The sequence below is a fragment of the Neodiprion virginianus genome, chromosome 4 (genome assembly GCF_021901495.1).
Source record: "Neodiprion virginianus isolate iyNeoVirg1 chromosome 4, iyNeoVirg1.1, whole genome shotgun sequence".
NCBI classification, from domain to species: domain Eukaryota; kingdom Metazoa; phylum Arthropoda; class Insecta; order Hymenoptera; family Diprionidae; genus Neodiprion; species Neodiprion virginianus.
In genome coordinates, this window is record NC_060880.1 from 41,072,805 (window position 1) to 41,100,785 (window position 27,981).

The 27,981-nt window shown below is 41.9% G+C and overlaps 1 protein-coding gene across 3 annotated transcripts; it reads left to right on the forward strand.

Moving 5' to 3' along the window:
- Nucleotides 1-391: 391 nt before the first annotated feature.
- Nucleotides 392-9,803, forward strand: LOC124302489 (ataxin-2 homolog). 3 transcript variants are annotated; one of them, XM_046758717.1, is made up of 2 exons: nt 392-839; nt 1,164-9,803. In XM_046758717.1, exon 2 carries the CDS (start codon nt 1,670-1,672, stop codon nt 4,841-4,843), a length of 3,174 nt encoding a protein of 1,057 aa, XP_046614673.1. In that variant the 5' UTR covers nt 392-839; nt 1,164-1,669; the 3' UTR covers nt 4,844-9,803. The 3 variants fall into 3 exon arrangements, with proteins under 3 accessions (XP_046614673.1, XP_046614672.1, XP_046614675.1); XM_046758716.1 differs by having other exon boundaries at nt 392-819; nt 1,105-9,803; XM_046758719.1 differs by having other exon boundaries at nt 392-819; nt 1,122-9,803.
- The last annotated feature ends 18,178 nt before the right edge of the window (nt 9,804-27,981 follow it).

Below are 27,981 nucleotides of genomic sequence, written 5' to 3' on the forward strand. Positions count from 1 at the left end.
CCGAGGACTCGAATCTCCTGAATTCCAACCGACAGAATTGTACCGGCGCTCGCCCAACGCGGGTCACAACAGTGTGTCGTCGTAGTCGTCGTGCCCACACGATATATCTTTTCTCTCTCTCCTTCTATCTCTCTCTGTCTCTCCTTCTCTCTCTCTCCCTATCTCTGTCCGCTTCGCCGTTCCTTTCGCACCCACACACCTGCATGCGAGCTCTCCACATTATTTATCAACGAGCAAAGGAATTTCCTTCCTTTTTCGTTTTCTCTCCTTTTCTTATCTTTTTTTTTCCTTCCCCGTTCCTTGTATTCCCTTCTTATTCTTACTCTCCGCCAGTGACGCTGCCACCTCCACCTACCCCCTCCCCCATCCCCACCCCGACCTCCCGCCCCCCTCTGCATCGCCCGCCAGTCCGCCTCTAACCTCCCGCCGTCGTCGCCCACGTCGTCCTTAAATACAGTTTTGTTTCGGCGCGGCCGTTCGACACATGCATCGCGCGCTATCTGTACCCCGGTACATGATAAGGACGTAAATATGTGTAAATGGATATAACATATTTATCCACGATCTTATACATCGGCACATCGCGGGTGCCCGTGCTTGTTATTGGTGGTTGTTCGACCGTTTGGAAACTGTGAACTGTACACATACGTATAAAGATGTGTAAAAAGGGACATTAAAAACAATATTCACGAAACAGTCCCGCGCCGGAGATGCGGCGTCGATCAGTGCGCGGCAAAGTGTCGAGTGATAGATTGTGACCTGAAGACAGTTCGTTTGGAAGATAATTCGGTGGTTTTGAGCCACAGAATCGGCTAACATGTAAATCAAACAATTGCCAAGTTCGTTTTTTATTTTTTATTTTTTATTTATTAACAGTATTCATTATTATCGTTTCGTACGTGATTGTTTTCACTTTCACGAACGTTTTATTTTTATTTCATTATACTTTATTCTTGTAAATTATTTATTTGTGGTTTTTTTTTTCACTCTCTGTTTTTATTTCGCGCGCTGTCTCTCTCTCTCTCTCTCTCTCTCTCTCTATATATATATATATATATATATATATTTCTCTATCTCGCGTGCTCGTTCTTTCTTGCACCTCAGTACGGTTATTGACACAGCCAATTTCACTGATCGTTTGAATCTCGGTTCGAAAATGTCAGGTGATAAAACATTCGCGCCTAGCGTCCTTTGGACAATGGACGAGATATTTGTAATGACGTGGATCATATGATAAATGTAGAACACGTTGTACATTTTTAGTTTGCTTTTTGTTCTACGCGTTTATCCACGCATCTAAAGCGAAAGAAAAAACCCTATACAATCTCAAAAGCATGTAAAAATGAATATAATAAAAATATTTGCGTGGAAATAAAAATTTCGCAATATTCTTGTTGCGTACAAAAACGAAAATCGATGATAATAATAATAAAGAATAAACGGTGTGAACGTGAACTTTCGCAAATTGAATGTTACACTATGGACTCACTAATTCGTAAACATGTACACGACCACGAGTGTTGTCTACGGCTAAATAAACAAGCAGGTGATTAATACTGACACGTGTTGATCCGCTTGAAAGTCGGCGCGTCGTCCTCGTCCCCGTCTACACACAGACGACGGCACAGACGAAAGACGAGAGAGAGAGCTCAAGCGAATTGTGACTGAAATGGCAAGTGTCGATCAACAACAGAAGCAGAAACAGTACGTTGGTAACACCGAGAGCGAAAAACTTCACTGCAAAGACTGTGGCATCTATTTCGAGAGTGACAAGAGCTTGGTAGTTCATCTGCAATATCACCACGAAAATCTAATGAATCAGTGGGCAAGCGAAGCGCAGCAGGAGGAGAGCAACAACAACAACAGCAAGGCTGGGAATCACAATAGCCACGTGACAGTGAAACGAGATAGCACGACGGCGCTGGCCGATTCAAGTGAACCTCCCTCTAGGCCGCCGTCCGAGGGAGCGTCACCGGCTCAGCAAAATTTACCAACGCCCGGCATCCAACCGCAGCAGCAGCAGCAACAGCAGCAACGACAGCAGCAACAGCAGCAGCAGCAACAGCAGCAGCAGCAGCAGCAGCAGCAGCAGCAGCAGCAGCAACAACAGCAGCCACCGACCTCGCAGTCCTTCGGTCACTACCAAACGCCAATGTTCCACGACGCAAGCTTCTTCATGGAAAATGAACCGGCTTTCATCATTCCCCACGAATACTCGCCCAGTCACGAGCCCGAGACGCAAACCGGCTACAGGTATCACCCCTACCAACATTCCCAGCACTATCCTCCGGAACGGGCTAACTCTGTAAGCTCCATGAGCCCCAGGAGCCCCTTGCAGTGCGACAAGTGCGGCGCTGTTTTCGAAAATGTAGGCCTGCTAGGTGAGCACGTTCGTGCCAATCATCCGACATCCCCCGGCGGTTATCCCGGTCAGCCGCAGTATCAGCAGATCGGTAATAGTCCGTCGCAGCAGAGCCAGCAGCAGCAGCAGCAGCAACAGCAACAACAACAACAACAACAACAACAACAACAACAACAACAACAACAACAGCAACAACAACAACAACAACAACAACAACAACAATTGCATGCGTCACCGCCGCAGGCTGCAAATTCTCAACAGCAACAGCAACAATCGGCTGGGTACGACTATAACAATGGGCGCGTGATGAAACAGGAGGTGAAACAAGAGCCTGAAGAGCAAGCCGAGATCCTCGATCTCGACTCGCACAAGGTGCAAACGCATCGCTATGAGGAAGAACTGATGAGGCTGCATCAACAACAGCAACAAGAGATGCAGATGCAGCTGCATCAGCAGCAGCAGCAACAACAACAGCAGCAGCAACAACAGCAGCAGGCGATGCAGCATCCCGGGAGAGGTGGACCGCACTCGGTGAGTTCTATGTTAGGATGGCCTTCCGCACAGCCTCACGAGTACCATCCTGGTGTGTCGCCGATGCCGCCAATGGGACCGATGGACAACGTGTCGCCGATACCGGACCAGAGCCAGTTCCTGAGGGCGCAGCACATGGCGGTAGAATCGCCGAGGCATCCGGGATCGCCAATAATAACCAGCACGCAACAGATGCCGACCCATCAGCTGTCCGGGATTCTACAGCAGCCCCCTAAACCACCGCCGGTAACGAATCAGTCGTGGAAAAGCAACGAGGCGCGCAGACCAAAGACTTACAATTGCACGGCGTGCAACAAGTGGTTCACCAGCTCGGGCCACCTGAAGCGTCACTACAACACGACGCTGCACAAGAACGCGGTTAAGCAGAGCGGACAGCCCGACCCGGCGAACATGCCGATTAGCGCCCACCATCATCCCGGCCGAGACCCGGTAATGGGATCGGGAAGGGGGCCGCCCAGGTCGCCGGAACTATCTTCTTCGGGGAGTCCCCCAAACTTGATGGCAGGTCCCTCGGGCGAGGCGGCGAGGGGCCTGCTCCACACGGCCACCCTCTACACCAACAGCAATTCCAACAGCAGCGAATCTTCGGCAACCATACAGCAGCAACCGCCTTCAACACTCCACATCCCATCCACAATGGTGCCCCTCAATTCCCCGCTGCCATCGCCAATGGCGGGCCACCACCACCCGCACCACCACCAGCATCAAATGGGTTCGCCGTCGCAAATGGGGGCCCACCATCCCATGAATTCGCCCATGTCGCCCATGGGGGTCCATCCGCACCTGAATTCACCTTCACCGATGGCCTCCCATCCGCACATGACTTCACCATCTCCAATAATGGGGGCGCCAATGAATTCGCCGCCGATGGGGGGTCCTTCGATGCCTCATCAGCCGTACCCAAACGCCTTGCCCCCCCACGTTACAACTACTACCAGCATCCCGGGTCTACTGGAGTCTATCACCAGCCAAGTAACTACTATTGGTAACGACCCCAGCGCCCAGCAACAACAGCAGCAGCAAAGCCACGAGATGCTGCCCGGTTTTGGGACCTTCAGCAATCACCAGAAGCCCCTGCCGAGCTTCACTCAGTTCGGTATCACCGGGTTTTTTATAGGCCAGAACCAACCGCAGGCCGTTAACGTGGGGGGGCTAAGTCCGGAGGAAAGCCTTCCTCAAGACAGATCCTTTGATTCCCCAGGATCAAACTACGATCCCTACAGAAACTCGCCACCCAGGTACGAGTCCCTGACCGCCATGGAAGTTGTCCAAGAACCCGATTCCCTTGCTATCGTGCAGTTCGTTCATGTTCCTCAGCAGCAGCAACAACAGCAACAGCAACAGCAACAGCAACAGCACCGTCAACCGAAAACTTTTGAGGCGAACAACAATCTGCCTCAAAGTAAGACGGAACCGGGTCCGAAGATCGTCAAAGACGATGTTACGGACATGAAGAAGGTACTGCTGATGTACAAGAAGCATAAAATCGCGGTCACGGAAACCGGTTCGCACTACATATCGGAGGACGGGTTTCACAAGTGCCTCGAGTGCGACAAGGTCTTCAACAAGGCCTGCTACTTGACGCAGCACAACAAAAGCTTTCATTCGGGTGAAAAACCGTTTAAATGCCAACAGTGTGGCAAGAGATTTCCCCTTGAGTACCTGCACGCCAAACACTTACATAAGCACGCCGGTGAGAAGCCCTACAAGTGCGAGTCATGCCCGAAACAGTTCAATCACAAGACCGATCTCAGACGGCACATGTGCCTTCACACGGGTGAGAAACCCTACGCCTGCGACACCTGCGGCAAGGGGTTCATAAGGAAGGATCACATGATGAAACACTTGGAGACTCACAAAAAGAAGAACAATCATCATCACGGTCACGGTCAGCACAATCAACACAATAACAGAGTGCTCATCGTTTGAACGCGTAACGCAAGGACACGACGGGCGTTGCGCGACCCCCTCTCCCTGTATTTATTTTACCTTCGCAAAAGCCCGAAATTGTTATCCCGGCAGCGAGTCAGCCGAGAGCGCGTTGCCGCGGCGGGTCGTTTCTCTCGAAACTATTGAAAACGTACCAAAGGAGGGTCGGCACTGGGAGGTAAAGGTTGAAATTTCTGTAGAGATTGAAGAGAAGAAAAAATTAAACTAAATGCTTCGTTATAAATAAATGAATATACAAAATAAGGAATAAGAATAGACGTATGTGGGCAGTTTGTGATTCGCACGGAATAGTTGCTGAAACGTGGTGATAACGGTTCTCGGACTATGTATTGATTTTGCTCAACGACATTTATTATTTCATGAAATCATTGCTGCGTACTTCAAATCGCTTTTCAAAACGAATGACGTTAATCAATCGTTGCCGTCACTGGGACTGTTGTTTTGCGCGTATTCTTGTATGCACGATTTTCAATTGTTCGAAGGGAAAAGTATCGAAACCAAAAAGAAGACGGATGAAGTAGCTTCATTGTTAGACCGGAATGCAAATGTAACGTAAGTTTGCAATTTTTTATTGGCATCATTCGGGATAAAAAATTTTTTTTCCATTTGACCAAGTCATTTAGTGGCGCCAATCGCGGTACACACGGCTGACCGATGATTTTTGCTCGGCTTTGTTGACCGCGACGGCTCGGACTAATGGCAAATCCAGTCACGATAACTTAAATGAAATGATTGTAAATCTTAAAATGAAACGACAGCGCGGTAATAATTAATGTTGAAACGATATCAAACCTTGAAGCTTATCAATTGTACAAAATACGTTAAATGTATAGGCATATTATTGTAATTATTACTGATTTAATATTAATTGACTAATTATAAATTGATGAAATCCTTAATTCTTAATACTCGTATTTTATAGTGAATAACTAATCTATAAAAAGCATATTAAAAATATTTCATCCAATGTGAAAACGAATGCGCTTTCATCGCAAACCACTTATCATTTCATTTTCGTTAGACTAATCACAACTTGTGTTGCGTGAAAGTTGAAATAACAAAGTTCGCAAAATAACTGATAGCAACGAAGAGAATGAATTGAAAAACACCACTGTCGCGTATTTGGATTTCGTTTCTCTTCGGTAAAATTTCAACTAACCTTCTCCGAACACTATCCCGTCGCATCTCACGAATTTCAATCGAAATAATGATAAAGTTAATCAAAGGGCACGTCGTTTTCACACTGGTTCCTTTTCTAAACCTAAGATAGACTAAGTTATTAAGAATCTTGCGCTTCTTCTTCTTGGCCAACGATCTTTGCGCTCGTCAGTCTCTGGGGGATTGTCTATCACCTCTGCGTCCCTTCGCCATCCATCGATCTGTTTTAGATGAAATGCAGAAAGTACACTTTGTAAACTTGAGCCGTGACTCGGGGAAGAGATTGGCGAACTCGAATTTCTTGAAAGAAAAAGTGTTGGAGTATTTACACGCAATGTAGGTAACTGCTGACCTCGCCAAAACGAAATTTATAGTTATTTTGTTGAATATTAGTTAATAATTTTTTATAAATATTGATAAGTTGAAGTATTGAAAAGTGTTGTGGTTATATACGAGTTAGTTGTATCTCATTGCTTTGTTCGTTGTTGTGTTTGCACTTCGCGTTTGTTCCAATTTTTGCGTAACTCATTTTAAATATATTGTGATTGATAGAAAGAAAAGAAATTGCTTCTAATTGCCTATAGTCATTCAATTGGGACGAGGTCTACCATGTTGTTGTAAATATTTTTTTTTTTAATTATATTAAATGATAACGAATTAGCACTCGCCATTTGTAACGTATGAAATCTCAGAACAGACTACCTCAGAGTTCAGGAATTAAATGACAAAAAACGAAGAAAAATAATTTTTAAAAAAAATCAATTATGTAACAAGAAAACGAAGGAAAGAATAATAAGTAAATAAATGAATAGTTAAATAAATAAATAAATAAATGAGAAATAAAACCAATGCAATAACTGTAAAATACAGAATACCTTACGAGGCGGACAGAGGAAATATAATGCGCATACTCTAATTTATTCGCATCCTGAAACTGTCTTATCTTCATGCGAATTGGATAAGTTTTGTCTTTTTGATGCTGTTTCCACGAATTTATTGTTCGAAATCCATTTGCTGCAATATACATATTATAAAATCAAGACCTTCGGTTTGAAGAAAAAAGAGAGTAAGAAACGGGAAGAGAGAGGAAAAAAAAAAAGACAAACGAGAAATAATGTTCATTTTAAAAAAGGATTAAATTTTCACAGAATCAGTTCCTCCGATCGTCCGCCAGTAACATGTAAGCGTAATAGACATGTAAATTAAATATACAAATATCCAGCATACGTTAGACATATCAAGCAGTATTACTGTACTCAGTTTAAAGGATAAGAAGCAAATAAATACATATTGTACTCATATCAGTAGAGATATCATTGCAAACAAAAAAAAAAACAAAAATGATAAATCTGGGCATTTTTGCAAAGCAATCTTTGACTATACATTATGATATACATATTATGTAACAATAAATCTTGGGCATTCGTTTGAGAAATGTACGTATTTACAATATTTACTTGTACGACGATATACATATTATTATTATTATTATTATTATTATTATTATTATTATTATGAATGAATAAATATATATATATTATTATAGAAATAAATATACCTAATTCGAAAGAATACAGTACCAAACAATGATTGGTTGTGCCAAACAATTTTTTTATTCCTTTTGTTTATTATTACCTAGTTTGTTTACTGTTTTAATGTTTGTCATCGATTTCTTCCCTTTCTTTATGTTTTATCTTATCGTGCGGGCATTTTACCGTGTAGGAACGGTGGCCATTTTTTCATTAGGAATCTCATATAACTGTATAGTTTATTGGACGCAAAGTTCCCACGAAAATTATCGAGTTGAGAAATGATCTTGCAGTTTTCTGAAAGCCGGTATTTTAACCACTCTACATACTATATTATATGCAAATACATACACATGTATCCATCACGTTACTAACTCGTCGTTGCCGGTCTTTTTTCTTTCTTTTTATTTTTTCTTCGTTTCGATACTCGTCTCTGGTGGTGCCATAATATTAAATGTGAGAAAAAAATTCGAACCCAACTTCGAAACATTCTAGTAGCGGAACTTGAAGTTTTTGTAATTGTAATAGTAATAATTATAATAATTACTATAATAATGATAACGATAATAATATTATTATAACGATAGTAATAATAATCTTAATCATAATTATACTAATAATGTGGTTTCTGTTCCTGTATACGGCCGATATAAAACTATCGAGATAGAATATAATAATACGACCTGTATTAGTTTAAACGTGTTTAATTATGTTTTTATAAATATATTTTATTTCATACACCTTACGTTGTTCAATTATCGTTTGTTTTTTTTTTCCTTTACTCCGCACTCATCCTGCCACCCACATACCTCGTTCTGTTTACCATTATTCTAGAAATTTTTTCTTCACGCATTTAAATCTGTTTCCATTAGTTTTTCATCCCCTGCTTACCTGCGTACAATCAGGCAACCAACATGAAAATACCATATCTTGATGAAATGTTCAAGTACCTATATTCAATATCATTAATATCCTCCAAGAGTTTAAATAGCTGTTGGTATGTGTAAGGTAATAACGATTGTCAAGAATTTTGTAACACGGTTAGAAAAACAGCTCAGATCTAGTAAATGAGAAGGGAGAGGAGAAGAAAAAAATAAATAAATAACTAAAAAAATAAATCAAATAACAATACCTACATGCAAACAAAGAAAAGCGAATAAGAAAATTTTCTCACCTTGTAGGCTGCACAGTGTTGCGATGTTGAATATCGACGTGAAGAGACAGGGCTGAAAAATGACGAATAAAATGTGCAAACAAATTGTACAAATATGCTTGGCAACAAAACTTATAAGAAATAATTGAACTCAGAAACGAAGAGAAAAATATCTACACGTAACGAGCTTCGCCAAGTCAACAAGGCACGTCTCACGATATCTCAAAGAATTAGTTTTAAGTATAAAATTTACCTGATGACGAAGCAATATTGAACGATCTGTTTATGATAACTTAAAGTAAATATGATTAAATGAAAAATGATGTTAGGTGTAGTCTACTCTATACTGTACGTCTTTTAGCTAAATTTTTATGTTTTTTAATTCGTTGTGAACGAATGTTTTGGGTATATATGAATTGATAAGTAATACATAAATATCAATATTAAGACGAAGAATAAGAAATAATACAAATATGATATATACAAATCAACGAGCTGCGCACATCAGCTTCTATATGAACCTAAATTATATAAGAGATTCAGTCGAGAACAATGAATTAATTGTTATTGATAAAAGCATTGTCGGAATATTCATAACTTTCAGCAATATCCTACAGCTTGTTGTTCCATCCTCGTGAATGCGAAAGCGGTTCAACGGATCCTTCGAAATTAATTATCGTTATACATGCCAGCCAGCAAGTTTACCAGTCAAGAGACAAATTCACGATCAGTGTTTGCAAAAACGTGAACAAATTGCATATTCAGCAATAGCCGATATTTTTCATATACTATGTCGTTCTGCAATTAACATCCGAAACCGTAAATATGTAGCATGGGAACTTCGTTCTTAATATATGTAACATGTGACTCGAAATTTTCTTAGTGTTTGACGATCTCGAAACATTTTAAAACACGAAGCAGGCATAATAATAATTAATTGAACTTGCCAAACGGTCGAAGGTGCGTTGAATAATGAATGGAAATAAAATTCAGGACAATTCTTGGTATTATGAAATTTATGAATGACATCTTGACAATGCCGTTACAAAAGTACCTCATGATACAAAATCCATGTACAAATGTTCATACGTTTTCAGAATAATAGCTAATTAATAAATAATGAATATCGATATAGTAATTCTATCATTTTCTCCGCCACCCATGCACATCGTATTTCCTCCACGACGGCGAACGACGCTGGTTCGGAAAAATTGTGCAACAATCCGATTGCGTAACGATTCACTCGTCGCGTGACGCGTCAATGCAAATGGACTGGACGATGAAATGGTTCTTCAAGCTGGGAGGACTCGTGCGTGGAGCATAAGAAAGAATCGCGAAAACATGGCGGGTCGACTCGACGACGGAAACGATTTGTGAGTAGGGTTTGCCCGCGTTGCTTTTACCCCGAAAATCATATCCTGTGATAAATTACGAGATTAGCTGGGCACAGCGAGTCGAGTCGAAGACGCCGAACGAGAGCTGCTTTCATGTCTTCGGAGTCAGAGTCTCTCGCGCGGACCATATGTTGGAGCCAATTCTTCCATCTCTGCCGTCTCTCCCGCACCCTTTCCCTCCATCCCTCCCCTCCCCCCCCCTTCTAGTCAAGGCTACACAACTCGTGCGAGAGACGGTGACGAAGGCAGAGATAGAGTGTGAGAAGCCGAAGTAAGTTAGCCATATCATTAAACAAGCCGAAACTACTCGTACATCGTGTTGTACACACGTCTACATATGTACCTAATCCCAAAGCCCAACGCTTCACGAGTCGAGTACAAGGTGTGGTGACTTTGAGAAATCGGGAAAATAAAGACTCACCTACCTTGTATCTGTATGTACAGAGTTTTTATAATTTCGACGCGTTGTTATCAAGAAAAGCCTGACTTGAAAATTTGCATTTAATATTCCAATATTTCAGCCATCGATTTTTTTTTTTTTCAACAAACCTTTAGCCAGTGTTACAAATGCATGTTTTCTGAACGATCGAAGATCGTGACCCGTTTGTATTTTATATTCGACGACTCAAACGATCTTAAAAAAAAGAATTCTTCCATTTCAAGTGCTTGCGTTTGCTCCGCGATTCTCAACATTTTTCCGTCTTCAAGCGGAACTGATAATTTTAACGATAAGCGTAATCTGTCTTGGCATGAAATAAAAATTTTCCTCCTTCGATACCGCAAATGCAAAATATCCGGCATCGCTTGAGGCAAATGTAACAGTTATTGACACGCTTAGACCAAATTATTGTCCCTTTTATTTTCCAAGATTATAAATTTACGGTACAGATTGAAAATTTCTCGATGATTAGAACCGATCGCTAGAGGATTAGACGCTAAAAATATATTCTTTGGTAATTTTATAACTAAGCATCTACAAACATATACAAACAAAAATGGTGAATAAATGGGACAGGGTGAATAACTGGTGCCTTACTGCACGAAGTAAAAATCTGAACGACATCGCGTTCTTGGTGAAAAATTTCTCCCCGATCATCCGCGACGGTGTATCCAGATCCCATAACCGTCATTACCGTCCTCGAGATCCAGGGACCCCCAGGGATTTGGCGGGAGAGGCGTTGATTCTGGGCATTAATGCGTCCGTACGGCCTGCAAGAGTTTCTCACACTGCAGACACAGCTGTTGTAATGAGTTGCATCCTCGCGTCGAGGTAGCAGAGCTCGTCTCGTGACAATGCGGGTTCTTTTCGCTCCCCTTTATCTCCGCTACCTTTCAAAGTGTGAAGACTCGGGGGCTGCAGAGGCGGTGCATCGCCGATTTCTACGCCGTGAAAAATCCGCCGGCATAAAGGCTGGATTTCACCATGGTGAATGGGCGTTCCGAGGTTTGAAATATCGGTGTAAATTGAGGGATGGCCACTAGGCTAAAAATAATCCATGCGTCGAACAATCGAGTCCAAGAGAATAATCGAACACAACTCGATCGAATCGGTAAAACTTAATCGATTAATTGATCGTTACGTTTTTTTTTTTTTGAAAAGGTGCGTATGAAACCAAAAGATCGTATATTTCAGTATGTTGTCTTAACAGCGGAATAGTTTTTTGACAATGTACAGTTACATTCAAAATATTTTCCACTTTCAGGTCAAAACATTCGCTTGTCATCCAAATTGATATTTTAGCGCTTCGTTCGTGGGAGTGAAAAAATCAAATAAAAAAAAATTGAGTCGTTCGATTAATCGAGTTTGAAAAATACCGAAATTATGCTCAATAAATCGTGAAAAAATAATCGATTATTTTTTGTCACTCTTGTAAATTCATCCGGGGATTCGTCGTCGTTTACTCGTCGATAACTCGGATGAACGGCGAAGGAGGAATCGGATCAAAAAGGAGGTTTGTTTTCTCACTCTTCGGTGAGACGCACGGAGAGTTCGTAACTCAGGCGGCGTCGACAGAAGTGAGGCAGGTCGCGTAATAGAAAGTTACGAGACCTCGGGAAGTTGAGGAGAGGCGCGGCGGTACGCCGAAGAGATTGAGTTTCGTGTTATTTCTTGAGTTATTTCCTCGCCCCGGAGTTACTCCGAGTTTATTATCCCCGGAGAGCCGGGAGGAGTCGACCCGTTTCTTTCCTCATCTTTTATCTACACCTTTATAGGTTGGTACACGGATAATCTTTCTCTCCTTCACTCCTTACCCCGGTAATATTCTCACGCGCCATCGGCAGCAACGCGTCGTCATCGCTGCTATCGATTCCAATCACGTATCTCCCCGAGCATAAAACGGCTCGATGAACAAATAAGAATTCAAATTAACGCCGCGATTAGAATGAAAATACAATAGATCTAGAGCTCTTGTAATAGAAATTTCCCTCCTGTTGCGAGTGAACGCGACTCGCCCTCCGATGCATGGTCGATTCGTCAAGTCTCTCTCGGTAGATCGGAAATCCTTGGAGTATTAACATCGGGGCCGATGAAGCGAGATTGGGAGTCCGACGAGTCCTCGACTATCGTTATTAGCGGTACGTGTAAGTAATGTAAACACTTCGCAACGTCGTGTAATCAACCACGTCTACAAGGGATTATCAACGATGCTTAAAATCACCTTTCCATTTGGAAGTATATGCGACGTATTACCGTGCACGGTTTGTCGAACGAACTTTATACACGCTCTGATCCTGGTGTAAACGATTCGATCTCGACGATCATTTTGAAAATCATTGTGCCAGAGCGTCTTATAGGATCACTGTGCAGTTTCATTCCAGTTTCTGTTCCGAGGACGACCATCGAGCTGCTATGACTCGTTGTCGAAGGTAAGAAAACTCCCATAAAGTTCAGGGGAAGCAATTATTGGGTACCTTGATGGTGTATTGAAATTGAATTCGATTATTAGAATTGTTTTCGTGTTTGTATTAGAGGTGAATGCTTCTTTCTTCTTCCGTCACGCAGCCTCGTTCTATCTACAAGCGATGGAACGTATTAGTTAATTGGTCTTTGATTGATGCTCGGGGAATGCGTGAGAGGGCGAGGCGTCCGAGTCGATACTTATCTCATTTCTGATTTATTAACTAATTAATTTACCTATCGCCTAATAATAACCAAAGCCTCGATACCATCGAGGATTCAAATTCAATACGGTTACCATTATGTGTGCGTTATGCATGCTCTGTACAAAAAAAAAAAACTACGACTCAACTTTTTTCACGAGCTTATTCATTACCCATTAAAGCTTTTTTTAAATTTTTCTTTTGCTCTTCACACTGGTGTAACTGTTGACCTTAAATAACTTTTGAACGAGTGAATTTATCGGAAAATAATAAGAGAACTTTTTCAGAGAGAAATATATTCTCTAGAAAAATACGGCTGTGAATTTTCTATACTATGCATCGTTAGCTAGTTACAAAAATTGAAAGGAGCAAAAACCATTCTTTCCATGTTATTCTTACGGAAATTAGTAAAGTGCGATGCGCAACCTCTTAACGTTGATATTTAAGAGCTCAAATTTTAACCGACGTATTTTTATACCCGAATGGAACTTTTGAACCTGTTTCGAAGAAAATAAAATTATTTTTTTCAAACACCCTGGTACACATGTACATACAAGATCACAGTAACACGCGATGACCTTATCGGCAAATATCTCTGCACCTTCGTGATTTCATCTCTCGTCTCACAATCGGTTTGGCCTTGTTCGAAATCCACATTTGCCATATGTCACCTAATTTCGCGGGGTAGCAAGCCTGCGCGCAGCGATATATCACCAGTATACATATACATGTACGCATATGTGCACGTATGTATCACATACGATGCGAATGGCAACAGATGGCTTGTGCTTGACAGGGCGCGTCGTGAGTTTTCTACTTGTCAAACTTAAACGTTGTGAACGATAAATCAGGCGAATTAAAACTGAATAAGCTTTAGAAAAATGAAAACTTGGGTTGAATATTTTGCAAAGACACAGCAAGCCTGTTCGAGTAATAAAAACACGTGATACAACAAGTGTCCTTTCACGTGAAATAATTTGCAGAAATTTTAAATATCGTTATCAAATCATCCACGCACGGTGTTTCGTAAGTTTGAGTAACCGTAAATAATTGTAAGAGCATAAAGGCGGCCAACCTGGTACGTATTTCTACCTACAACCTCATTTTAAATATCCGACACTATATATCAAGTTACAGAATAGAAACAATTACTATACAAACTATCGAGAGAACCGATCTAAATTCAAACAATTATTCCATCAAAATGGAATAAAACCGGGATCGCGTAAGAAGATAAAAAATTTATTCGTCGCTCGATGACTTTAAAACCGATTGAATGAGAGTGAATTCGATTTAGGATCTTGTGCCGGTCACAATAGGCTTGTGAGTCAAGTATCGGCACATACGCCTGCGATTTTTTTCCTCCGTTAGCTATTGTTAGACCGTGACTTCTATCAGAGACCAACGGTCAAGTCTCAGATGGATATCGCTCGGCGTGGTAAAGCCGCGATAAAAGATCGACGCCATTATTCTGCTACGTCAATTCGTACCGGACTGCAAGCACGGATCATTAAAGCGAAATATCGAAAGATTCGCGGTGATTCGGTGATTCGGTGATTCCGATATTCCCGGTACACCCGGAGTTCGGGGATCCGGCGGGGAAGCGTTGACACGGACGGGCCAGATAAATCTCTCGTACTCCGCAGGATACCATTCCGTATTGAAAAGGACTATTGAGGTGCACGGTGCCGTGCTTTGGATGAAGGTGGCGCAGCCACTCTCTTTCTCCTTGCTCTCTCCTCTCCTCTCGATTCCCTCCCCTCGCCGCCCCTCTTCGCTTCTCTTCTCTTCTCTTCTATTCTCTTCTCTTCTCTTCTCATCTCGACGCCGTCGCCGTCATCGTCGAGGACCAGGTGCATCTTGAGCCTGGGAAGCTCAAACTCTGCTCTTCGACGGCGTGGCAGCAACGGCAGATGCGCGCCTCCGCGATGCGAGGCTTGTTTGTCTACGGAAACGGAGCGGTGGATCTCCGTCGATCTCCGGCAATCTTGCTTTCGATCCGGCCCTCAAAGCACGGTCGGCCGAGTGAAAGAGAGCATTTCGCGAGAATTAAACGCTGCTGCGGGGCTTTGGCTGGATAACGATAGATGAGGTTGATTTCACCGGTCTGGAAGGAAATCTTCCTCCTTGGAAAAAAAAAAAATAAAAATTTATATCACGGATACGAAGGTTTCAATGTGCCGAATCTATATCTGCTTTCCATTTTTTGCTGTCACGTTGTATATACATATATTGTATGATGTGAATGGCTTTTTTTATTTTTCATAATTCCGAATTTGTTGCGTTTTGTTGTTGCACTTACACTGCTTTAATCTATTTAAATAGTATCTGTACGTACGAAACATGTTCGAAATGACAGAAAGAGATTTTGAAGGAGAAATTAGAAAGAGAAGAGATTCGCCGTGAAACTCTGATCGACGATACGAAAAAACTACAACATAACTAGAATTATACCAGTTGATAGATTTTCTGACGATTTGAATGGTTGAAATTTTTTACTTTCTAACCTTTTTTTTTATAAACATTGCTTCTATCATTATTTTTTGATTTTAATTTATAAGAAAAAATAGCGTTTCATTAATGAAAAAAAAAAAAAAAAAACAACTAACAGCGTACATGGTACATATTTTTTATTACTATATTTCGAAATAGAGTAGGTGAAAAAAAGAGTTTTTTCTGCAGATCAGTGTTCACGAGAAGAAAATAGAAGTCAGTTAATACTTTCTACGAAAGAAAAAAAATCGCTGATTGGTCGATAGAACGGAATGATCAATTTTCGGCCGATTGTAGAAATTACTTTGAAGCGTCGAATCATTTTATATTCCCATCTGTTCCGAGATATGTTATCAGTTATTTGAACTGGAATTAGCAATATTTTCACCTCCAGATATCGAGTAAAAAATCACCACAATCGTCAACCTGTGTACCAGGTCCGTGAAATCCTTTTTTCACTTCTCCACTTTGCGTCGTAAAGAGTTAATCTGTCGCGCCCATTTGGCGTTGTCGAGGGTTGAGGGAACGACAACGAGGGCTGGGGAACACGAATAAGCCGAGATTTCAAGCGTCATAACAACCGAGCGCCCGTCGAAATTAAATAATCCGAACCTCTCTCTCTCTCTCTCTCTCTGTCATTTTTTCTCTCGCTTCCACTCCCCCCAACCCACCTGCACTTCCCCTTTCCAGAGGCAGGCTAAAACTGTTTGCGGGGGTGCAAAACCGTCCGCTAAATGCCTCCCCCCTGCGCCCCCATTACCATCTTTCGACGGTGATGAGCTGCGGGCGGCATTATTTTCCAGAGCGTAAAAAGAATAAACCCGGAATTACCGGCAATAAAATTCAAAAAAGAAAGGGGGAAACAAGAACCCCGCCCTTAACGGCTCTCACCCACCCAGCTGTCTCAATTTGAATTTTATAATTCAACGGTGTGTAGAGCTGTTTTAAAACTTTTATCTTCGGAATAAAGTGGGCCGAATAAATATATCTGAAAATTATAAGAGTACTCGTAACTCTGCTAAATATGAGGATTTGCTATAGTAGGTGAATCGATTTTCATTATTCGTATGATGGCTTTCTAATTTAAAAAAAAAATTTTTTTTTTGCCACCGCCCGTGATCATTATTGCATTTTACTCGTATAATTCGAGGCTTGAAAAGACCACACAGATTTCTTATGGAAATTGGAATTTTATTTTATATCACGATCGAAAATTCTCATGAACACGTGTCCCAAGAGACAGTAGTTTCCGAGATACAGGCTTCGGAAAAAAAGGTGTACAGATTTTTTGATATTTATGAATTTCGAGATTTTCATGAATTATAAAGCTTCAAGGGGTCTTGAAACCAAACAAATCATTCGTAAGCCTGCACGGTTGATTCTCAAAGATACGAAGGAAGCTGCGATTGATTCCATCGATGCATTGATGCCATCCATGCACTCGCTGGTTTACCGGAAGGAGGTGCAGCGTCGGATTTCGCGTGAAGAACGAGAACCTCCGACTCTTGCAATAACGGACCTCTCCTGTTTTTCACGCGTCTGCGTAGTCTCTGCGAATCGGCTGTGCAGTTTTTGAGCGATATATTTGAGTTCAAGTCCCTCTCGAAGCTTAGTAATTCGTGTAAAGCGCGTAATCCGTAGATATGAAAAAATCCATACACCCCCCTGCCGCAGCTTGTATCTCGGAAACTACCGATTTTTTGGCCTTGTGTCTGTGAGAACGTTTTATCGGGAGGATATATAGGTACTACAACATACTGAAAATCTAGCGAATTCAACCGATAGCCAATTTCCATAAGGATTCTTCTGGGTACCTTTTCATTAAACAAATGCTACTCGTAAATGCGATAAATAAGAGTAGTGGTAAGCGGATGAAGAAGTGGAATTGACCCAGAACGTTGAGAGCGTAGAGAGAAAAGAAGACAACGAATTACCCTCGGCCAATAAATAGCCCGGCAGCATGCGACTCATTATCCATAAAAATCTCCGTTCTCTCTCCCTCGTGCCGGCGTCTCTCTCTCTCTCTCTCTCTTTCTCTCTCTGTCGCCGAAGCGGTAAAACTGCTCGTCAGCCGCTCAAAGGCCGCATCGCGAAGGCGGCGGAGGGTGAGGTTAGGGGGGAGGAGAGCTAACCCATCCGCTAAAAATGTAGCCTCCCCCGGCCCCCACCCCCCCAATTCCTCATCCCTCATCCCTCGGCGCCCTCCGCCCTTCCAGCCGCACAGCCGCCGCTGTGGTGAGAGGGGCATTAGTAAAAACGCGATATTGTCGGACTCAACAGGTTGCCGGCTTCTCCCCCCCCCCCCCCCCCCCCCGGCCCCTCACGCCGCCCACCCACCCGCCTCCGCATCCAACGCCGGTCTTCATGAGCCACCGCTGTATTAAATAAACCTGATGATGGGGTGATTTCTCTCCCTTTGTTGGTGAGGAGGGGGTGGGGGAGGGTGTTTCAGGGGTTGTAACTCATCGAGCACCTAATCGATTCTTCCTCGAGCGTGCTGCCGCCGCCACCGCCGCGTCATACCCCGGGGTAGAGATTTGCATTTTTATCCACAGGGCGATGCGCTTTAATGGGGCGAAGTCAACGCCCGTGGAGAGAATCGCTCGGCCTGCGTGCTTCAAATTGGATCCCTCAAATACTTTTGTCGGTAGCGCGAGTGATTTCTTTTCTCTCTTCTAATTCCGACGCTATTTCTTCCGGTTTTTTTTCCTCTCCCTTCATTTACCAAAACGCGTACGAGGCATCTCAGTTATACCCTATGTACATATACGGAATGAACAATGGGCCATGGGAAAAATCGAATGGTAGTAATTTTTAGGTATGAAGTCGGGAATTTGATCTAAGAGTAGTTCGATGACACTGAATCGAATGGTGATAATAATTTTACAATCAACCCCCGAGATCATTATGAAAAGTGGGCTAAACCGTTTATCTCAGAAAGTAATAACTTTATCAAAAAATATGTCAAGCAAAAGTTTCGTCACTTGGGACAGAAAGAAGAAAAAAAAAATTGCAAAAACGTATGCTGTGTTCATATTCGTGTCTACAAAAACAAGTGAGAAAGAGAGCAATGAAAATTTATTTTCAAACAAAGTTAGATTACTTCTTACTGTAAAGCTCTATGTAACAAAAAAAAAAAAAACCGATATCTATACGAATTTAATGTTTTTTTTTTTTTTTACCACTTCAAACTTTGAGGTCTTCGTCCCGCCCCTTCAAATGATTTTTACCTTTCTTCTCCGTTATTTTTGAAGATACGAAAATGAGCATGGGATACGTTTTTTTTTTTTTCATCGTCCCCAACAACTATTGTCTGACATATTTTTCGATAAAGTTATTAGGTTCGGAATTAAACGGTTTATCCCTTGTTTTATAATGATCTCGGGGGTTCGTTGCAAAATTATTATTACCATTCCATTTAGCGTCACAGAATCACCCATAGATCAATTTTCCGGATTCATAACTAATAAGTACTACCGAATTTTCATGCGTATTTACCGGACGACTACAAGACCTACTCGATTTATTGTTTAGGTTTGTGTTATAATTGTTTATACTTCTGTAATATCTTTTCATTTTTCCGCAAAAAGCCTTTCTTTTAACATTGCTAGTACGACATGTTCTCCAAGTATTAATTTAAAACGTTCTTGAAAGTAGGGAAAATCCCCCCCCCCCCCCCCCTCAAAATAAACACACACAAAAAACAAATATCATCTGCAAGCCTACAAAAATAAATTTAGCTGATAGGAAGTAAAGTTATCACTGAGAATAATCCCGTGCAAAGGGGCCCGAGGATATTCCGCGTGCACTGTAATCCTTGAGGCAGGAAATCCCTGTAATCAGCTGCTAGCCAGATATTTGGGCAAACAACGCGGTAGTTCCTAACTCTACAAGTTCGGTATTGTGTACGTACCGTGTTTTACGCATGTGTGTAGAGGAGCGAAGAGGCCAATAAAAACACGTGTCCATGATCCATGTGTCCCGGAGATTCTCTGCATCTTCTTTCTTTCCGTCGTTAAATCTTACTACAACATCACAGGCTGAAAAACACTCTGTACATTTGCTGTATGTAATTGGTCGATCGTTGAATCGTTCCAGTTTATCGATCATAAGGAATGAATCTCTTTTATTTTTTCAACTCTCCAAAGGAAGCTCGTGCCCTACCAACAAAGGTGACCGAAGTAATGCATTTTACCGAAATAATAAAAATAAACTGCCGATGCAACAGCGGCGACCTTTACCCCAAGATTATCGAAAAATGGGAAATAATTCTCCGCTGTTCAGGAGTTCCCATAAACACATACATAAATGTACTACTCATTTTTCACTTCAGCCGAAGGCTGGTGTGCCGGATTGTTGTTGGATCCTTCGCTGTCCTTTTCCTTCTCTCCTTCCCTCAATTTTTCCTTTTCCAACAGTGAAACGTCGAGCGTAAGTCGTAAAATCGCGAAGGCAGCGAACATCTGTTCGAGGTATACGAGAGCTCATCATTCCGTACGTATGAGTAGCTGTATACACATTTCGTACGTCCATCAAGATTTTGACCGAGAATCCTTTTCCCCTATTTTCACTTCACCATCCGTCCCGTTTCTCTTATATATATATATATATTCCTTGCTATATGTCACGTAGTTTTGTCCCCATGATAAGTTTTATACCCCGCTCACAATGGCTGTACGGTGTATGTATGAAATGCGTGTGTTTGCGTTAACCTAAAATCGTCTAGGCATGTAGTTTTCTCAGTTTTGGTGAAACGAATCTTTTCGGAAAGGGGTGCGCGGAGGGAGCAGGCCGCGCAGTCGTACGTTTTTAAAGCGGTAAAAGCAAAAGGATTCGTGGGAACGTGGATAAGCATACAGGGGAGCGACTGGCAAGAGTTGGATTTCACAAATTTCGAAAAAAGCTAGAGAAAAAAGAGGAAGGAAAAAAGCGAAACCCGTGGAAAGAAAAGAGGGGAAACGCCTGTCACTTTGCCGGGGTCTCGGATTCTACACTCGGCTCTTCTGCTTACACCAAAAATTACCCACTCATATACCAGCCTTTCGAACCCGCTCGATATCCTTTGATTTTTCAAACACGTTTCTCAGCGGAATCGTGCTTCTCTATAGAGTATGAATTACGGCTTGTACCGACTACACCTGCTCACATCGAAACCAGGCTCCTCGATGTAACGGAGAAATTATGGTTTCCTTCAAACCATGTATATACATATATAATTATATATGTATTATACACCTAGTATGAAATCTCAAGGTTTCGTTGAAATGAACTTCACTGTAAAACCTAGCTAAAATCATACCTGTTTTCAGGAGTTTATTATTTTTTTTTTTTTCTTACGATAATGAAAACACTCGGAGCAATTTGAACTAGGGAGCTTTATTATTTATAGTTTGAAGAACATTTCAGAATTTTTTCATTGAAACTAACGTCCGGCGAAGTAGTGAACTCGACAGTTCAAGTGAAACTATCGCAGCGCGCTACTTCCAACTCCTAAAAATAAGTATGATTTTTGACCATCCAAGCTGTGCTCCCCCCCCCTCCCCCCCCCCGCGCCCTTTTAATTCCATCAATTGTTCTGAGGTGAAAACGGCGAAACTACTCGGAAAACGTTATCCCTTTTTTGTCACAGCCAGCTAGCAGCAGGTCTGAGAAGAATGACAGTTGTGGTCCGAAGTAGGTGGGCCAATAGGTGGAGCGGTGAAACCCTGAAGGAGACCGGAAGTGGGAGTCTCCAGAGCCCCGGGCGGCCGAAGCAAGTGCGTTGCCTACCTTGGCCGGGAGGGCTTTGCCTCTCATTCATGAGTTTCACGCGTATGTTCTCGGAGTCTATGGACAGGATATCCTCGTGATTCTGAATAAAACGACCTACATCCCAGAATTCAAGAATTCAAGTGTACAGGCACACGTGTGCAACATGCATTATGCGGCTGCCGCTACGCGTTCAACCTGCATGCAGGTGGGTGTAGTTTTGTTATACCTGGATCTCCCGGTAGGTACATTATGGGAATCGACATCGGACAATCGATGCGAAACTTGAGCGGGACGACATAAATTCAGGTTAATTTGGAGAACAGCAGGGGCGATCTGACGTGAAATAATTCTCAGATGCGAGTCAAGTTCGTCCCGATATTGCAACGACGATATTTCGCACGTCTTATTAGGATTGTCTGAATTTCATTGAATTACGAGAAGATTGAATAGTTCCACAAGAACTCAATTACTTCAAAGTCATACGAAAAAAACGTAATATTGGTTTTCGTTTCGGTCTTCCGTCGCGTTGAATGTTCCCAATGCCAACCTCGTGTTCTCCAAGGAGTTAGGCACAAATACCTGCTCGGAGTTCGTTCGAACGTTCGAAAAAAAACGGACAACGAGTTATGCCGCGTAAAATGGGTGAACGTCCCAGAATGAGAATGAAATTATTACCTACCTCAGTCTCTCTCACACGCGCACACTTATGAAATCACACGCGTAGTCAAATTATCACCTTGCAGCGTGTGGTTTTAGGCTAAACACCCTGAATCCGGGCGTCGCACCGTTTGAACAACTGTACTTGCGATTCTCCATTAATGAACCGCTGATTGCCGAGCGCGAGCTTTTCGACTGCGTTAATTCCGTCGGCGGGACGAGGATGTAGGCACCCAGGTACCTATCATGATCGCCCCTCGCCGACTCCTCGGGCGAATGGATGTTATAACCTTAAACCCGCTGGTTGATCGGACGTTTGTGTGAACGGGTGGGTAAGTCCCAGTGTAGGATACGGGTCGGACCCGAGGGGGAGAGGAGAGGAGGACCTTTTTGTCACTCGGTGCGGCGCCGCTGGTGCGGTCGCGTGCCGGACCGGAATCTTTTTTGTGGGCAGGTTGCACACGGACCGACTTGCACGTGGAGGTCAGTCCAGATTAACCTGGTTACCCTCGATACAGGAAGTGGCCGGTGAACAGGTGCCTTCCGGTTTCCCTCAATGGAGCAACGCCGCGCTCTCTCTCTTCTCCGGCACGGGTGCTGATGTTGAACTCGTCTCGTTTCACGCGGAATTAACTAGGGTGCCGAATGACGAATCAGAGGGACCAGAAACGAAGAGAAATTATCGTTAACAGTTAACCAGGTTAGCTGCTGGTCAGGGAATTCTGGAAAAACCTGGAAACGTCACGGAATTCTGAAATTCTGGAATAGTCAGGGAACTGTCAGGAGTCGTTTACTATATTTTTCTCATAGATATACGTACCCCATTTTATTTATGCTCTATATTAATTAGATCTGATGCGATTTTTTTTATCATATCGTCGGAAGTTTCTCTTCAACCTTTGAATATTTATAAATACTATCTTACAAACGATTGTCCGCACCGGCTAGATAGGACGGTGTAACCCGAGTGACCGTTCATACTTTCGTGAAAAAATTTTTTGTGAAATCACGTGGAAAATGCGTATATTTCTTTCAATTTGCTATAGCCAATTTATCCGACTTAGTCAGGGAAAATTATAAGAATTTTGTCTGGAAAACCTGGAAAAGATTTAGTGGCCACCCTGTAATTGATTGTAGGTATTGTCGATTGCAACGATCGCGTTGACGCAATGTCTGTCTGCCATCTATTTAGAAAATTCTGTTATACATAGCCACACGGTGTAATAGATACAAGGAGTGCGGAGGCTGGAAGACTCGAGAGAGGACGGCCCGCAGGAGTCGGCGTGGAAAACACTATGATTAAAGAAGGACTAGGCGTATCTATGAGAAGGCGGTCGCTTCAAAGGGCTCGTATACATGTGATGGCGTTTAATTTTTAAAATTACGGACGGACATTCTGCAATAATTAATATCGGCTTCGAGAACGTCGAGATAACTATGTATATATATGTATACATATGTATATATGTGTATATACAATGTATCAATAAACGTACTGTTGCAATATCCTTGCGATGGATTTTACGATTTTTCGAAATTGTTCCCTTTGAAATTCCGAATTACCGTTAGTAGGTACGCCAAGTGGAAACTGACGGCGGGGTTGTGTTTGCTTGGGCAAAATTTTAATTGCTTTATTACCATCGCTATCTGCCAGGATAATTATAAGCACTAGAGTTTAGGCTCAGTGGCCATAAAACGGATTTACGTGCTTCTCGTAAACATTAGGTTTGTGTTTCTGCCTACTTGACCATATAAACATAAAAGCCTTAAGCTCGGATTATTTCAATCGATTTATGATATTCAATATCATATAAAAACATCGGAGTCTAAAAGGAAATGAAAACACCCCGGACAAGACTTATGCGTGTTATGCAACGTTGGCCAAGAAATTTTTCGTATGAAATACAAATTTTCTCTCGAAATCAGCCTCCACCGTAATTATGATAAAAACGAACAAAGGAAAGGACTCTATAATCAGCAATGAATGACGTAATTATTGATGACTGTTGAAGATTGCGGTATACGATCAGTTTGACAGAGCACCGATAAATCAATCTATATATGTATATATTCGTTGGAACTTCGTTACACTTTCCATCGCCAAGAGTTTCTCCCTTTCGACAGGGGTGTCCCTGCATTCGTGAATCAAATCGCATTAGCCTCGCAGATGCATATTCATGGGAAACGATCGTCGGATTAGACAAATTTCAGCGGTACACCCTGCGTCTCGCGTTATTTCGTAACGTCGGCATGCAAAGGGGAAGGGCGATGGGCGAAACTGGAGACGAACGGTGATTTCGAGGGAGAATGAGAAAGGCTTGTCAACCGGAAGGGGCGAGAGAGCATTTATCAAAATAACACTGAGCCTCGTTCGGTTGGCATACGAATACTTTCGGAGGAATAAATTATATCCAACTGCATGCATGCCACTCGATAAAGTGCAGCAGCGTGCCTTCAAATGGTGGCAACCTGCATGAGTTTCTCAATTTTCAATCCCCCTTCAAGTGTGAAACGCGTAAACTTAGACCAGAGTGGCAAAAAATTTTCAGCAAACAATTACATGTTATTTCCGCGATTTTTAAGACCTAAAACTTAGTTTTCCCTGACATTTTCCCAGTTCTAGTAAGTTTCGAACACCTAAATCGTTCAGCTTATTAACTTTATATTCGGTTCAAATTCAATTTGAATTGAAGAAAAGTGCAACGTACAATAAGGTCAGTTTAAGCCAATTTCTTTTTTCGACGAAAAAAAGTAAACGTGTCCTACCTCAAAAGAATCATTTCTAATTCCCATGATAGAAAACAGATATATTCAGTATTTTTCATTAACAAATTGAAAATCCTCTGACAATTCCAGGTTTTCTAGATTTTCCAGGTATATCCTGTTAGGCGATTGAAATATCGGTGAAAAATCGTCTATTTCTTGCCAATAGATTGAAAACTTTTCGGTTGCAATTCAATATAAATTATCATTCGAAATATTAGGTGCAGATTTCAAAAGGCAAGCGGATTTTCGATTTCTAACATGCAGCGTGACTCCATTAATTTGGCAAACAACCGATTGACTCAGATTTGAAGATGCTCACATTGCAGCCGAGTAAATAGCACATGGAACGGATATTCCGAAAACGCGTCACGTTGTCGACCACTCAGGGGAAGGCAAAGAATACGATCAGATCGTTTCCTTATAGACTTAAGAAACGTCACGAATGTAGGCCCGGCTCGTCGACCGGCTGACACATTCGGCTGTACGCCGACCCGAAGTGAATCTAAGCTGCACATTAGAAACATCACATGGGTTCTATTCAGAGAGCGTGCCTCGAAGGCTTCGCTGTGTGTTTTGTCTGATCGCGAATCCTCGCAGAGGATTATGGGGCACGAGGCAGAGCCGAGCGCGAGTCTGTCGAAGAGGTCCTCGAGGCTCGCCGCCCGAGACCTTTGCTCCTTTGCTCCTTTGCTCCGCGTCCTTCCGTATGTTCGGATTTTTCACCGGTAACTTCGGCTCTTCATCCTTGCGCACGTATATCGCCCAACTATTGTACACCTCCTGTTGTGAACATATGGACAGCACATTTTTTGAATCAGATCTCGAGCAGTTGTGGCAAGATTTACAAATGCGGTAATAAGAGTCGTAAAACCAATGTTAAAAGTTGCAATGCGTTTAGGTAGATCTACTACGATTCATACGTAGATTAGACTAAAAAAAAGTGCTACTCACATAATCACCGCCAAAGATGTAAAAATCTCCAATTTAAAATTTACGTTACATTTTTTTTCGGTGTCATTTTGAGCGAATATGCTTCTGGCTTCTTGTCTTTGATCCTCAGCTCAAAGGGATGCGAACAAGTCTCTTCTCTGCTCTGTCGCTGACGATTCCTCGGCGGAATCTTTTATTTGACACCGCCGTGCGGATTGCGCATTGTTGCACGGGAGAAGGGGGCGTCCAAACTTTTACCCGAGTTATTTTCGCCCGTGATCTAGATTTTTCGAAGGGAGAGATAGGGCGAGAATAATGGAGATCATCCGCCATCACCATAAGAGACCCTGAAGGCCGTCGTGGAACGAGGGCACGACTCGTTCAAACTTCTCTTGTTAGTCTATAGCCAGTGATTCTCAAACATCGAATTACATCTTTACTTTAATTTTTTTTCACCCAGGAAGACCGCAGTGCTTGAAACGGAAAATATAGGGAGAAATTTCAGGGTGATATCCCAGGAATATTCGCTGAATAATGAAAGTAACATCATAAACTCCGGAAGTCTGAAAGAAACAGCGAGAGTTATATTTGACCAATGATGGAGAACGTACGGTATTTAATCGTGATATAAATTTTTACCGAAGAACCTAATTTCACAGATTAATGTAAAACAGGTATTCGGAGATTAATTTTAACCCACTGATCCTCAGTATTAGACCAACAATGAATACGGTATCTTGCAGAAGTTAAATCAAGTCGATGAATAAAAGCCATTTGGTCATTTCTGAACTGTTGACACTATGTGATTATTTTACAATAACACCGAACAGGATTAAATTAAAACGAGTGTCAGGTACTTCGAATCTTTGTTCCTGTAATCGTGGATTTTCTTCATTAGTCCGAAAATGTCCAAGAAAATAAAATAAACGAAAATAATTACAGTCTAACCGGAGCTGCCTTTTTCCCATTCTTTAACTGAAAATCAAAATTCAATTAACCGGAACGATGTGAACCGAGAGTGAATAGAATGCCTATAGTATTGTTAAAAAGAAATAATATCGGGTATTTTTTGTACTTCCTAAACCAGGGAACGCTGGAGGTCGACGCTTTCAAAACGTACAATAATATTGTGGCTTAAAGCAATAAAACTAAAAGCAGCCTGGAGTTCGAGATGGATGGTTTGCCTCTCGATACTCCGACGCGTCGTTTGTTCCTTATGCTTCCACGAATGAAGTAATGCGATTAGTTGTAAAAACTTAAATACACATGCCAATTTCAACGATTGCTTAAATTAACTTGTTACCAAGAACCGTCTGTTTCAGAACGTAGCTTATTATAGGTACGCACACGTTTCTCATTTCTGCAAATCGAAGCTCGTCGTTTTACTGTCTGTCTGAGAACAACAAACGTTCGTAAACTCTTCACAGATAGTTATTTTAATTTGGAAATGTAACAGTCGTTTTTTGTTTCAGCATCGTAATTGCTCGGTAATTCGAACCAGTCTACAGAGCACTGGTAGTCCGAAGTGTTGTTGTATTTTTTACATTTTGTCTTCCGAGCGAATAAAGATATGCGGTACATCTGTAGACAAAGAAACGTATGCTCAATATCTCTATCTGGTTCAGGGATTATACCGTGTCAGGAGGCCGAAAAAAGCGATTTTTCAAAGACTTTTCATGACGATATATTTCAACTTGTTGATATAAATATATATATATATATATATATATATTGGGGTAGCATTGAACTTTATTCTGATATTTTTTATTTGTAAAAATAATGATTTTTAAAGCTGTTATAGCCGATCCACAGGAGCAGTTCTAAAAAAAGGCGTCTTGCGGCGAGATATCTCCGTATTGGATCATCCGAAATGAAAAAACAAAAAGGTTTAGTTAATATAAACTGTTATCTGGTCTTTAATGGAAGCAATGAGCAAAATATTAATTTTTAACAAATCGGTAGATGCTAAAAAAAAAATCGACTTTCCATGTAAATTTTCACCTAAGTTCGTTTATAAGGTGGATAATATTTATCGAAAAAAAAAGACCTTCTGTCAAGGACCGACAGATATATACATAAAGCATGTGTAAAAATTTGGGATTGATCGGTTCAACCGTTTTCGAGAAATCTTGCTCGCCGACTTTGAAAATAGTTTTTAGAAAAACGCGTTCAAAGTTTCAAAAG